Source organism: Atractosteus spatula, chromosome 6 (assembly GCF_055471065.1).
Source record: "Atractosteus spatula isolate fAtrSpa1 chromosome 6, fAtrSpa1.hap1, whole genome shotgun sequence".
In the NCBI taxonomy this organism is placed as follows: domain Eukaryota; kingdom Metazoa; phylum Chordata; class Actinopteri; order Semionotiformes; family Lepisosteidae; genus Atractosteus; species Atractosteus spatula.
Genome location: NC_142711.1, coordinates 54,970,112 through 54,983,292, shown reverse-complemented (window position 1 = coordinate 54,983,292; position 13,181 = coordinate 54,970,112). Strand labels below are relative to the sequence as shown.

At 34.6% G+C, this 13,181-nt stretch overlaps 1 protein-coding gene across 1 annotated transcript in view; it reads left to right on the top strand.

Moving 5' to 3' along the window:
• adcy8 (adenylate cyclase 8 (brain)) overlaps positions 1-13,181 on the top strand; it is an 81,565-nt gene that overhangs the window by 61,965 nt on the left and 6,419 nt on the right. Inside the window, exons 14-15 of the mRNA XM_088918481.1 lie at positions 7,608-7,766; positions 12,262-12,408. Of these exons, the coding sequence (XP_088774607.1) occupies positions 7,608-7,766; positions 12,262-12,408 (306 nt within the window). The remainder of the gene's footprint in view (positions 1-7,607; positions 7,767-12,261; positions 12,409-13,181) is intronic.

The following is a 13,181-nucleotide window of genomic DNA, read 5'->3' as shown; positions in this document are numbered from 1 at the left end:
GTTGCCATCTGTGAGCTGCAGGATGATTGTTATTATATTGTGTTAATAATGAGCGCTCAGTATATCTTTGTATTTGTATGGTGATACTCGAACCAAAAGACCTCATAGTGCTTTTCTTAGCAGGATGTCGTCTTCTAGTACTGAACACAGTGCACACCTGAGTGATGTACAGCAGTCATTACAGAATAAACCAGCCACCAATTAAATACAAAAATGTTGATATATTGAACAAAAGCACAATAAGAACAAAGAGAGATTGCATATGGATTGTGTTCGGTATGTGTACTGTATATTGTATGTACACACCTGTATTTGAAAGGCTATACTGTACATATTTTGTAATATTTATATTTGTAAATACTGTAATTATATACAGCAACAGAAGTACAATCATTCTCATCATACAGTGGCAACATAAGCGCAAATTAGTGCAGCTAGTGTATTCAACCAGCACTAAGGGAACTCACAGGACACAAGCCAAAGTTGGAGATCACATTTCAGAATCCAAGGGGGTTTCCAAAAAACAACAGCGTCAGACAGATGAGGTTTGTAGGTGTGGAATCTCGGAGTAGACAAAGCCAGGGAGGATCCAGTATAGTCGATAAGACAAAAAGTATATTTTTGTTGATAAATATTGTTACTGTTATTGTTCTTTATCAGTCAGTGTTTGAACTTAAAACCAAGATACTGTCTCTCAGTTGCAATTAAATAGTTTCATCTTGCAATTAAATAGTCTTAAAGGGCTTTCTGAATTTTAAGTGGTATCAAACAGATTAAAACGTAAAGTTTGAAGATTAGGAAATCCCTTTAATTTATTACAGTTATTACAAGCACATCAGAGGAATTTGTGCCTGTCAACATTGTTCTCAATCTAGTCTGGTCCAAACAGAACAGCAGGTGATTGTATCTTAAATGAAACATCAATGAGATTTTTTTTTTGCTGGATGAACTGTTATAACCGTAGAAAATGGTCTTTTGTTTGTTGCACATTGATCTTGAGAAATCTTGAAAGACAATAGATTCTGAAAACTTGAATATTGACATCATTGACATTTCAGAAGCTGTGAAAAGTGTGCTTGCATGCTGAGAGCCATAGTGCTCATATCTTTTTTGCTGTCAAGATCCCAAAGGAGATTAATATTATATCATTCCCATGTTTTAACATTTCCCATGTATCTTATAATTGCAGAAATGTAATGCATATCAAGTACGGGAATATTTAAGTCCTTAACAGTCTTATTTGGTCTCAACTGAGACTTATTTTTACTTATGAACAAAAAAGTCACTTCAATGTGAAGTAAATGGTTCAGACATGAGCCAATGTTCACAGTTACTGTATGTTATCCATATTTTAAATGATTTATATTCATCCATCTTTGTTAGAAAGGAAATTTTATATATTTAAAATTGTGTTTATAACCCAACCACTAAATCATTGCCTTTTAGTCAAAATTAACAGGTATTTTTTATGTTGTGTGCAAATGTATGAGGCAAGTTAACAGCTATTAACTTGATTGTGTTTATGAAATCGATCATGACAGTTTAGGATGATTACCCCTTTGGTATAGTCATGTACAATTTATTTGCTGCCTGTTTTTAAAGACCAGAACACCCAGTTTGTTTTTAACAGCTTGGCAGTATACAGTAGCATTTGTTCTGCTTGCAATATTTGTTCACATATGGAATTATTTTCACATCATGAATTAAATCAAATTTGAGGTGCATGGACAGATTTATAGTTAGTAAAATATAACATGGAGTCTATTTAAACTGAAAGTCTATATAATGTAATAATGACATTTGAGAGGTTACAATACAAAGGAATGTTAGATTTAAGTTAGAATACCAATGAGATTTCCTGATACAGTTAGATCTCCATAAACATTATGGTTGAATGTTGAGTTGTCTGAGTGTGATTTTGGACTCACCTTTAGATTTCCTTTCATCTTATTTTTGCAGTAGGGTTAGCATTTAGCGTAACAATGGCCAGAACACTAGATAACACCCACATCATATTTGAAGTTACCTACAGTACCTACGTTAGCATTAACAGACGTTGGTTCTTCTAATCTTAACCATATCTAAAACCTAACTCTGGCCCTAGTCTTGTCTATTACCTCAACTCTACCATCTCTAGTACTAATGTCAATCCTTAAACCTGACTTAATTGAGCCAGTGTTTCACCTCAGTGTAGCCCGAATCCAGCCATAAATACAAGCCTGTGTTTTGAGTGTTTACTTTGAGATGGTTTATGATCTTCTGAGCAAAATAAAAAAAAAATCAGGGGCAACAGAAGGTTATTCATTAATCCTCTTTTGCAAATATTTATGTCCAGTCTGTACTGTACTGTATTTAGACATCAATTTTGAAACTGAGCTGTCATTAGTACTTGATGAAACACAGGCAGAGAGACTGAAAACCTTGTTTTACACTAATACATTACATTAATTTAAAGACAACACTGATCCTTTACAGCTTTGTCATGCTTAAGGAATGTGATATTTAATAATGATGTAATAAATAATGTAATGACAATAAAAGTTCCTACTGATTTTCATTTTAATCAAAAGGAAGATGTATTGCTCTTGAACAAGATACTGTATGTAGTCAAGTGGAGTTTAGCCAAATCTATTTTAGGGTTTTTCATTTTGAATGCAAAGGATGCAAGCAATGACCAGAAATGCAATTTAAAGCTGTTTCATTAATTCAAAGTAATGAGTGCCTTTAATATTAGTACTTCTTGTTTATTTAACTTAGTTGCAGATTCGTTGCGGCTGTCAGAAACAAAGCCAGTCAAAATTTCCTTCAAGTCATGCTTCGCAGAATTTACTGTCCAGTTTTGTCAAATGCACAACTGCCAAATAACAGGTTTATACTGTAGTGTTTTAAGCATTTGTTGTTAGTATCGTAGTAGTAGTTTCCACAATTGTATTAGGTTGCCTGTGCTTTATTACATCGTTGGGTAATCAGACATGTCACATGTCAATCTTTAGAGATATGTAAGAAATGTACTAATATTTTAGAAATTCCTTGTTTATGTTTTTGGAGAGAAGGAGAGTTCTCTTTGGTACTTGTTAACTAATTGCTGGTTCAGCGCTTGAGCAGAAATATCAAAGTGCCAGTTTTTGGTCCAGGTGAAGTGCCACTGAGGATTGAATGAGTCCTAAAGCCATTTAATTTATGCTCTGAGCCTAACGTGAGTATAGCCCTGCAGAAGCATGAGTGAGAGTGCACTCCCAGCCACTGAGCAGAGCTTAGTTTTGCTGTGCCTGTTATCTGTGAGGGCTATGCAAGATGCTTTTGTCATCTAGCATGCCATCCACACTGTTACGCAATTATACTGTCTCTGGATGCCATGGATATGATGGATGTGCATGGCCAAGGGCTGGACTGTCTGCTGGAAATGACAGAAGCATATTATTGTATTTGTGTATATTTAGGCAAATAAATACATTTATACTGTATAACCAATAAACAGAATTTAAACTAATGAGCTTTTAGAATACAGTACAATCACATTCAGCAATTTTACTTGACTGACAGCAACATCCTCTGTACCTGCCAGGGGAGAATGAAGAGCTGCAGACATGCTCCTTCAACATCTTTGCCCATTAAGTCATTCATTATTTGACACACTACAGGCACCATTGACTTAGGCTCAGCTCCAATTGGAAGATAGTTATATCATTAGGGTGTCCCTGTAAAGCAACTGTCTTATGTCTGTGCACTGGTTCCAGTCTTTCTGTGTAAATTCTCAGAACTGAATTACGGGCTAGAGACGTAGTTGAGGGACTCCTCATAAATTAAAATTATCCCTAAAAGGCGAGATTTATAAAAAGCTTCTTCATTTCATTAATGGAAAGACAATTAGAAAAAATGGTTACTGCACTGTAAAACAGTGTTCTTACTTTGCTAAATGTCAAATGTCAAATGTTGTAACACCAATTATCATTCTAAGATGGATTGGTATTTCTGTACTGGCATTTACTTGTATTTGATCTCAACACTGTGGCTTGTTATAGACAAATATTCAGTAGGTCAGCCTTTCACAAAAAAACAATTCTTGTATTTATTGAAACTGTATAAATATTTTTTTCTTTTTGATTAACTTTCTCCACATGAAGAGCAATCACTTACTAAATGACAGCAAGGATTCTTGCACCGGTGTAAGGATCTTTGGTAAATTTTTAAGTCTTTCAGGACCATGATTGCACACTATTTTTAATACATATCAACATCACGTAATGTAAGGTATCTTGTGATACTGAAGGAATTCCAGTCAAAAACAATCTAATGACATAGCCAGGCTCAAACCAACAATACATGGACATGGTTTAACCTCCTCTTCAAGGGAATGTGCAGTATGTACTGGCTGAGTAATGCAGAAATGCTCAAAGAGCAGTTTTAAACAAAATGACTACTTCCCTCAGGTTCGTATTCATCCATTTTCTCACTGCTTCTACCAGATGAGGGTCACAGAGCCTATCCCAGCATGCATCTCCTCATCTTCTGCTGAAAACCACCAAGAAGTAACACGAAGTGATGTTGTTAACGTCCACTACCAGATGGTTATGCTGATATACTGTAGCTGTAAAAACACAGACTAAACTCCTAAGCTAAATCAACCATAATCATTCATGGTAGCTTCCCTGTAATATGCAGAATGTGCACTATGGAAATTCAATCATTAGACGTCTGCATCTATTACATTTGGCACGTAACTATGTTGGAATTCATTAGATGTTATAAACATACAGTATTGTGCCAAGGAGGGCACAAGACTAGATATTTTTTTATTGGCCCTGTTGTACTTTGTATACAAGTACAGCAATATTTGTCCTTAATCTTTGAAAATGATTGTCCTTGTGTCTAATGAAAAGCACAAAATTATTAATCACAACAATATGCATTCTCAGGTGGCTAAATATTTGAAGACATCAGAGTAGAGAGAACTATTATAATTGTCATTAATAACACCTGTGTAATTTGTGTGAACCGCTGAGGTTGAATATGTCAATTCATAAATTCCTTTAGGCTCTGTTCCAGACAGATGAGTAAACAACACATATGCAATGCAATTATTACTTTTATTAAACAAACAACTTATTTTAATCCAAATTTACCTGTATTATTTTCTGCTGAAATTATGTAAAATTTTCCATAAAATCTAAAAACACCTCCTGCAGAGTCCATCTGGGCCTAGAGAACAGCGCATAAAAATCAAGAGGATGTGATCAGATCTAAAGAATATACTAATATATGGGAATCCAAGATATTTCATCCTCTTAAGTCTAAAACCAGTTTAGAGATCTGGCATGCATTAGCAGTAGAAGTATCAGTAATAGTAATTGTAATAGTAATAACAATAGCTATAGTTATAGTAATAGCAATAGTAATAATAATAGTAATAGTAATCCTTGAATGTTTTTTTTTGTAATCTAGGGCAGTTGCTTTTCAGGCAAGTTGAAAGTTACTTTGAAGACCTTGCCATGAAAAATCCCTAAATCTGCATTAACACTCTTCCACAAAATGCTGTAACTTGTTTGTTTCTAATTCTTCTTTTTACTAATACAACAATTACCACCAGTAAGGATTTATCACTGCCAGATTAAACTATAAAACATGGAAAAGAAACCTTGATCTTGAGCAAATAAAAAATGTGATGAAACTACAGGACATGCCAAAATTTCATTGCAGCTCAATTGTATAGAAATTGAAACATCTATTGTATGTTGATTTTAAATTGAGTAATTAAGAATTATGAGATACTCTTAATAGAGATTCTGCTTGTACATTAGTAAGCAAAGGGCACGCTGCATAATGAAGTTTCTCTGAATTACTGAAGCTCAAGTAATTAAAGAACTAGCATATAATTATCTTAACTCCAATTTACGGTCAACCTTTTCAGTTTTATAATTGGAAAAGAGGAACTTTAATTAAAATCTATCTTTAACTTCAAACATTAAGATAAGTTTTAAAATGTATTAGAAAATTGACACTTGGTTAATCTTAAAATAATGTCTGAGTCATTTTACATACAGTAGCTGTTAGGATTCTCTACATATTTTGCAATTAACAAAAAACTTTATACCACTGTTTCTGATAAAAAGGCCTTCTACAGAAAATTAGATCAGAATGAATTCAGTTAACTTAATGCAAAACATGAAAAGTTTAATATAATGCTTTGCTATTTTTAGATTAGATGAAAACCTTTTCAGGCACCTCATTTAGAGCACTGACTATTCTTTGTAATTATCTCTGCTTATTAAAATGTCTTACCACAATATGTGACATAGGTTATGTCAAATTTTATGCTCTCCTAGAAACTTGAAGTGGACTTTTTTAATCAAATATCTAATTTTATAGATGATATCAAACTACAAAATACCAGGTTACTGAACTACATTCATTAAAGTGGTACAGTCATAGACAAAAACATTGATATTGTTACAGTTACTGATTGGAAGTGGCTATTGATGAGTCATAATCCAAGGGACAATGGTTAGTTCCTGGCTAGTGTCAACATTTCCAGTTCTCGGGAGTTTCAAAGCAAGGAGATGTGTAGTTTTACTGGGTGTGAAACACATCGATCAAAGGAATTGGCTGGTTTACCCTGGTTAATTAAGTTCTAGGTAAATAATCAAGTGTCAATGAACAGTCCAGGAGCAAAACATAAAACAGGCAGGGACAGAAAAAAAAAGAAGAGGGGAGAGGCAAGAGAGAGAGGCGATGAAAACAGAAGGCAACAGCCTCTTGTCCCGATCAACCATGAAGATTAGATTCAAGTTACATATTTGAGCCTTGTTAAGACAGTTTGCCATCGGATGCACTTTTAGAATATGGAGATGGGTATCCCATTCATTTTGTACAGTAGCACTGATGTTTAGAGAGAGAGAGAGAAATTGAACTAGTTTAGAAGGCAGACTTGTTGGCCTGTGTAGGTGTTACATAAGACTTACATACTTGGTAGCAGTCTGATTTTTTTTTTCTGTTTGGTCAGGATGTAGGCTTTTCGCACTTCTTGTTTGCAAGTTTGTAAGTAATGTACAGTAACTTAGTATGTTGAACATTTTTGTCGTGTGTTGTTTATTGTGTGTATTGTCATTAGTAAAAAATTGTTGAACCCAGTGTGTCTGATATATTACTCTTTTCACCAAATCTGTGCCAGAGAACAAATAACTCAGGCACCTCTTACTCTACCAACTGCTCAGGTATCTTCTTGGCAAAACATTTTGGGGGTTATGATTATTTAACTCAATTACTGATGAGTCTGCTCATTCATTTTCTGTTATTTCTCCAGTTTTGTAACACCGATTTGTAACAATTACAGTATCTTTGCAATAATCAGGACTCACATCAAACTACAATTTACTTTATATAGACTGCATAAGAAGGCAATCATAACTTGGGAGCAACAGTCATTAAAACAGGAAAGGGCACAACAAATTAATGCTAAATCTGTATTGCTGTATACCTCTGGAAAGGCTGAGTTAAGATTTCATGAGCAATGTTATCTTGTTTAATGTATCATACAGAAAAATGTGTTAAACTCCCTTTTTAGTCCCAGCCTTTCACCATTTTGTGTTTGATCGCTTTCTTGTGTCCAGTTAGAGTACACAGCCCGTCTAGACTTCCTGTGGCGCGTCCAGGCTAAAGAGGAAATCAACGAGATGAAGGAGCTCAGAGAACATAATGAGAACATGCTCCGGAACATTCTGCCAAGTCATGTTGCCCGACACTTTCTGGAGAAAGATCGAGATAATGAGGTAACAACTTCTGTGAAAACTGTATCATCACATTTTTTGGATGACTTCTAGCAATCTCAATGCTGTTTTTTTGCCAGTTCTTGTCTGGCATGTGGCAGTAAGTGCTTCATTTGTGTTTCTACTAGCCCAGTAATAATACCTCACCTCTACAGACTGTATTAGGCAAAGGCTGCCATATGTGAAACTACAGGAATTTCAGTTTTAAAGGGGAAAGAAAGTTTTGACATCAAGACGATAGAGTATCATAGCAATCTTACAGAAGTACAACTTCATCAACCATTATTAATGAATTATTTTGAAATTATTAAAAGAATGTATTAAATTATAGAATTCATTAAAAGTCTTATAAGAAAAGTAAAACAGGGTAAACCAAAACTTTTTTCTCTTTAACCTCTCTCTCATACACATAAAGAAAACACATAAACTTCCACAACGTGTGGCTCTGCTATCACTTTACTGCATATTGTTCTTACAAAAAGTTCCCAAATTTGTTAACCACATCCATTATATGGTAGGTATGGGATATATATTTTTTTTTTAATCTATCAAAATTTTCCCTTACAAATTATTGTACATACTGTATATTTGAAGAATGGGGTGGTGTATTTTACAAATTTGCAGTCTATACAGTATCTCCAAATTGCTTAAACAATCCTTCATTTTAAAACTTTACCAACTCAAAACTGTTGTGTACCATGGTCTCTGCATGGAGCTAAAAGGTAAGTGATTTATCATAGCTTAAAGGAAGAAAGTAAAATATAATATTTTGTTGAAGAAGAGCACCAAACCTAACAAACAGAAGAGTATTGCTGAGGTATGTTAGAAGCCCATGAAAAAAATGTTTGCATTTTCCAGTGCTTAAAGAACGTTTTTACAACAGAAAAGTGTGAGAGATACAAGAGGGATAAGACATTTTTGTGTTGGTAAAGTGGTAAATTGATACTTAGTGATCATTGAACTTATCTACATCTGCACAAATGCAGATTAATAGTGTGAAAGAATGTGTATTATAAGAAAATGATGAAGTGCAGAATCAAATTCTTGAAGTATTGTCATCTGTGAGTAGTTTTGTTTCCCAAAGAGACATCTGGGAATATAAGATGTATTGAAACTTTTGTAACATTGACTGAGAAATATTTAATGATATATATTTATACCATCACTAATATAATCCCCAGGTATCAGCAAGGATTTGTTCATTCAAAAGAAGCTGAACAAGACAGGTTTCTCTCTACAACTCCCTGTGTTCACATTATATTTGTAACACTGCTCCTGTTTCTAGACAAGTTATCATTTTCACACATGCAGAGCACTACAGAGTAACCAGAATTTTATTTGAAATTGTTCTATAAACTTTAATGTTTCCTAAATGAGCCATAAAATTGTTTTTTTTTATGATTTCAGAAGCAAGCAGGTAGTAAAATGATCAAATGATTTTGTCAAATATTTTCCCTACATGCTGAGATTCAGTCAATAAGAAAGCTTCATTATGGGATTGTTTCTCATGGTCTCATGGTCTTTTATAGTAATAACAATATGTTTTATAGCATTCAGATGTATTTGCTGCAGCTTTCGATCTCTCTTGCTCGTATCATTTTTCTTTTTACCTTTACAAAGTCTGCAAGTCTCAATTATGGACTAGCACTATTTTTTTACTTATATAGAGCTGCAGGTAATCATGAGCACCTTTTGTGAAAACTTTACTATTCTTTACTACATCTTCTAATGTTCATGTTATAATACTACTATAATCATAGAGCTATTGTACATTAATATCTGTATTTTACTACTGCTTTAGAGTCCCTAATGTTAATGTTACACCCCATATTTTTGTCAAACCACATACCATTCAGTATTATTCTACCTTCTCTATATATAATGCCCTAATAATATATATAATTAGGACATCAAAGTTAAATGTCATCCTGAGATTAAAATCAATAAGTAAAATATGTTTTATTTTTGTGTAAGTCCACGCATACATTTGCTCATATTAGAACAAAAATATGTTCTGTGAGAAATGGGACACATTCACTTTATATTTTAGAGTGTAAGAATCAGTATGTGGTTGCATATCCCTTTGAGGCAATAACTGCACGCAACCCGCTAGGTAATTGTTTGAAATGCTTTGTTACTGCCACTTTATGTTTTTGCCTATTCTTAGGATGTTCCTACTTCAATTATTGAAGTACAATGCATGCCCAGTTGGACTGAAATCTAAAAATTGACTTGGGCAATACAAGATTTTCATTTTTCTCCTGCTGACCTCTTTTGTTTATGTTGGCCTCATGTTTTGGGTCATTGTCATGCTGCACAGTGTAGCACCACCCTTTAAGCACGGAAGGATTTTATTCTACATAAGCTGGCAAAATGTTTCTGTAAAATGTCAGATTTCATTCTGCAGCTGCCATCATTAGTTACGTGTGAGTCAATTCCAGAGGCAGCCTTGCATGACATGAACACCACCATGCTTCTATGATTAGTTACATGTCAGTCGTTTCCAGAGGCAGCCTTGCCTGACATTACCTCCACCATGCATCAGAGATTCTTTAAAGCATACGCAGTTCCTTTCTTTCTCTGCCCTTTAGACTTTTATCACTTTGATAAAGTTCATCTTGGTCTCTTCTCTCCATAAAATGTTGTTCTAAAACTCCTGGCTCATATTTGTATTTCCTCTTCCTAGTAATGATGAAGGGTTTACAGCTTGCTGTGTAAGCTTTGTAACTCCGGTTTGGTACACCTAGTTTCTGTGCTTTAATTTTTCTCTTTCTTTTTGGTCTTCTTCGAAAGTTCCTGCTATACTTGGAAAAAAGTTCAAAGGTTTTTATTTTGACTTTCCACTTAAAAATCCAAATACTGACACCAGTGGTAGAGAGGTTAACAGGATGTTCACCTTTCCTTTACAAACACTTAATTACCAGCAAACACCCGAACGACAAAAGCCCACCTCTCTAGAATTTATCCTTTCAAAAAAATTAGTTTCAACACATTAAGTTGTTTAATTGATCCAGTTGAATTAAATAATTTCAGTAAAATTGAAATAAGTCATATAAAATACTTTGGAGTTTTGCTTAGCAGTGATGTTTTCTATTAGAGAAATATTTTTATGAGAATTCCATAGCAATTTATATTTCATTGTCCCAATACTTTTGGAGAGGGCTCTTTTTGACTTTTAATCTGTGCATAAAACAAATGGTTTTGTTGAACATGGGTTGTGTCGTTTTTCAGTTTTTATTTGTATTGTTTATTGTTCAAAAGATAAAATGGCACAAAATATGATAATGATGTATGTTTGAAATGTCAAACTACCACAAAGACTTTGTTTGATGACAGTCAAATTTATACGAACGTACAGCCCAATGACAAAGTGAACAGACAGTAGCTTGGGTACTGAGAATTAGAAGTCTGACAGTTACTCAGACAAAGAAAGAACTCGGGGAACTGAAAAATGTAGAACAGATTGTTGAATTGGTAAATACAGTACCTAAATATTTGAGTGGTTTCCCTGATCTTTGCACATTATGTTTCAATCAGAACAACCTTCTATATTTGCTTGTGATGTAAAACAGCAAAAATTGCCTTTATTGTGTGGTTCTGAAAATTTGGCATTTAACAGTAGGTGATATGGCAGCAGCAGAAACTCAAGATGAAATACTAAGAAGCTAATCCCAGCAAAACACTATTCATAGTGTTCAACCTTATAAAACCATGTTGCTATGCAGCACATGGTCCCAAAGTGGACTGTCGTTTCAACACACCATAAAAAATGCTTCTGTCAGTCTCTCAGTGAAAGAACATAATGAATAAGAAATGAGATGAGGATTTATACACCTCACATTCCTGTTTCCTAATTAAATAGGTTGATTAAAAATGTATGTGTGCAGGTTTCTATTGACCTTAATTATTTCTTCCATTATTAAACAGATATTTATTGGTCTTGGTTATTCAGTGTGACTCAGAGAGCACTTTTGTACCATTTTCCTGACAGGCTCATCAAGCTGATGATTCAAGACATGCAAAAAACATTTTATAAAGGTGTCCATTTAAAACTAGCAAAACAAAAGCAGAATGAAAAAGTGAATAAATGCTACCCTGCTGATCCTGTTTGGTTAAGGACACTTGACCATAACCAACGTCTGACCCCGATACAGCAGAAATGTCAATAGCAAGAATCCAGAACCTTTCTGATGGTGTCAGGGTGCTTTGAAAGACTTTACAGACCATTATGTCACATAATATCATGGGCTTTATGCTAATCTGCCATGTGAAACAGACCTGGTGTCAGATTATGCTGCTAAGAGTCTGCCCTCCATCATTTAAGCCTTTCCTTGACTTATTTTCCACATTTCAAGCCGGGGGTGGGGTGGTAATATGATGATCTTTTTTGGAGAGTGCTCCTACTGTGAAGATCATGTTCTACGTATCTATACCTTAACTTAAAGTGTTATGCTCTGTCCAATGAGGTGGCTCACTTTCCACATCTTTATTTTTACAGGAGCTATACTCGCAGTCTTACGATGCTGTGGGCGTGATGTTCGCTTCAATTCCTGGGTTCGCAGACTTCTATTCTCAGACCGAAATGAACAACCAGGGAGTGGAGTGTCTGCGTCTCCTAAATGAAATAATCGCCGACTTTGATGAGGTGAATGTTTGGGGATTAGGGCCCACTCTGCTTACTGTTCATACAACGTAACGGCAGGACATCAGTCTCCTTTAAATATTATTGAAAGTCTGCAAACAGGGGTGGAGGTCAGGAAGCAGATACATTGTCTGCATGCCTAAACGAAGTTAAGGCACCCTGAGCCAAAAGAAACTGACAATCCAGCATACTGCACGTTTTTAACACACCTCTGTTGAAAACACAAACTGCACAGAGGCTGTAAAATCACAGTAGCAAAACAGAAAATCGCTTTGAGAAGTAACTGAAGGAAAACTGAGTTTCAAATTCTACTAAATTTGACTGCTAGTATAAGACTATGCAGCAATACTACTAGGACAGGACAGTAAATATTGCCCTTGTTATTATTAATGTATTATTAATGACATTCATTTTTTTAATCATATAATATACTTCCCATAACATGTATGTATTTGGTATGATATTATTTCAGTAAATTACGCTGTTTCAGCACTTTCCTGCGACTATATTGCACGGCCATAGTAGAAACTAGTACAGCATACAGTAGATACTGTACTTCTTTTTTTTAATGGACATTATTAAGTGCTATTTAAATTTGGTAGGTGTTATAAGTTTGTGAACAAGAATGTATATGTGTGCATGACAGCAGAACAATAATGCACTGAATTACATCTGAATGTAGATCTTGTCCTGTTTTTGATTAGCTTGCCATGTGCCCTTTTGAGAAAGAATGGCTTTGGAGGCTTCTGTCATGTTTGATCAAAAAGAAAACTGTT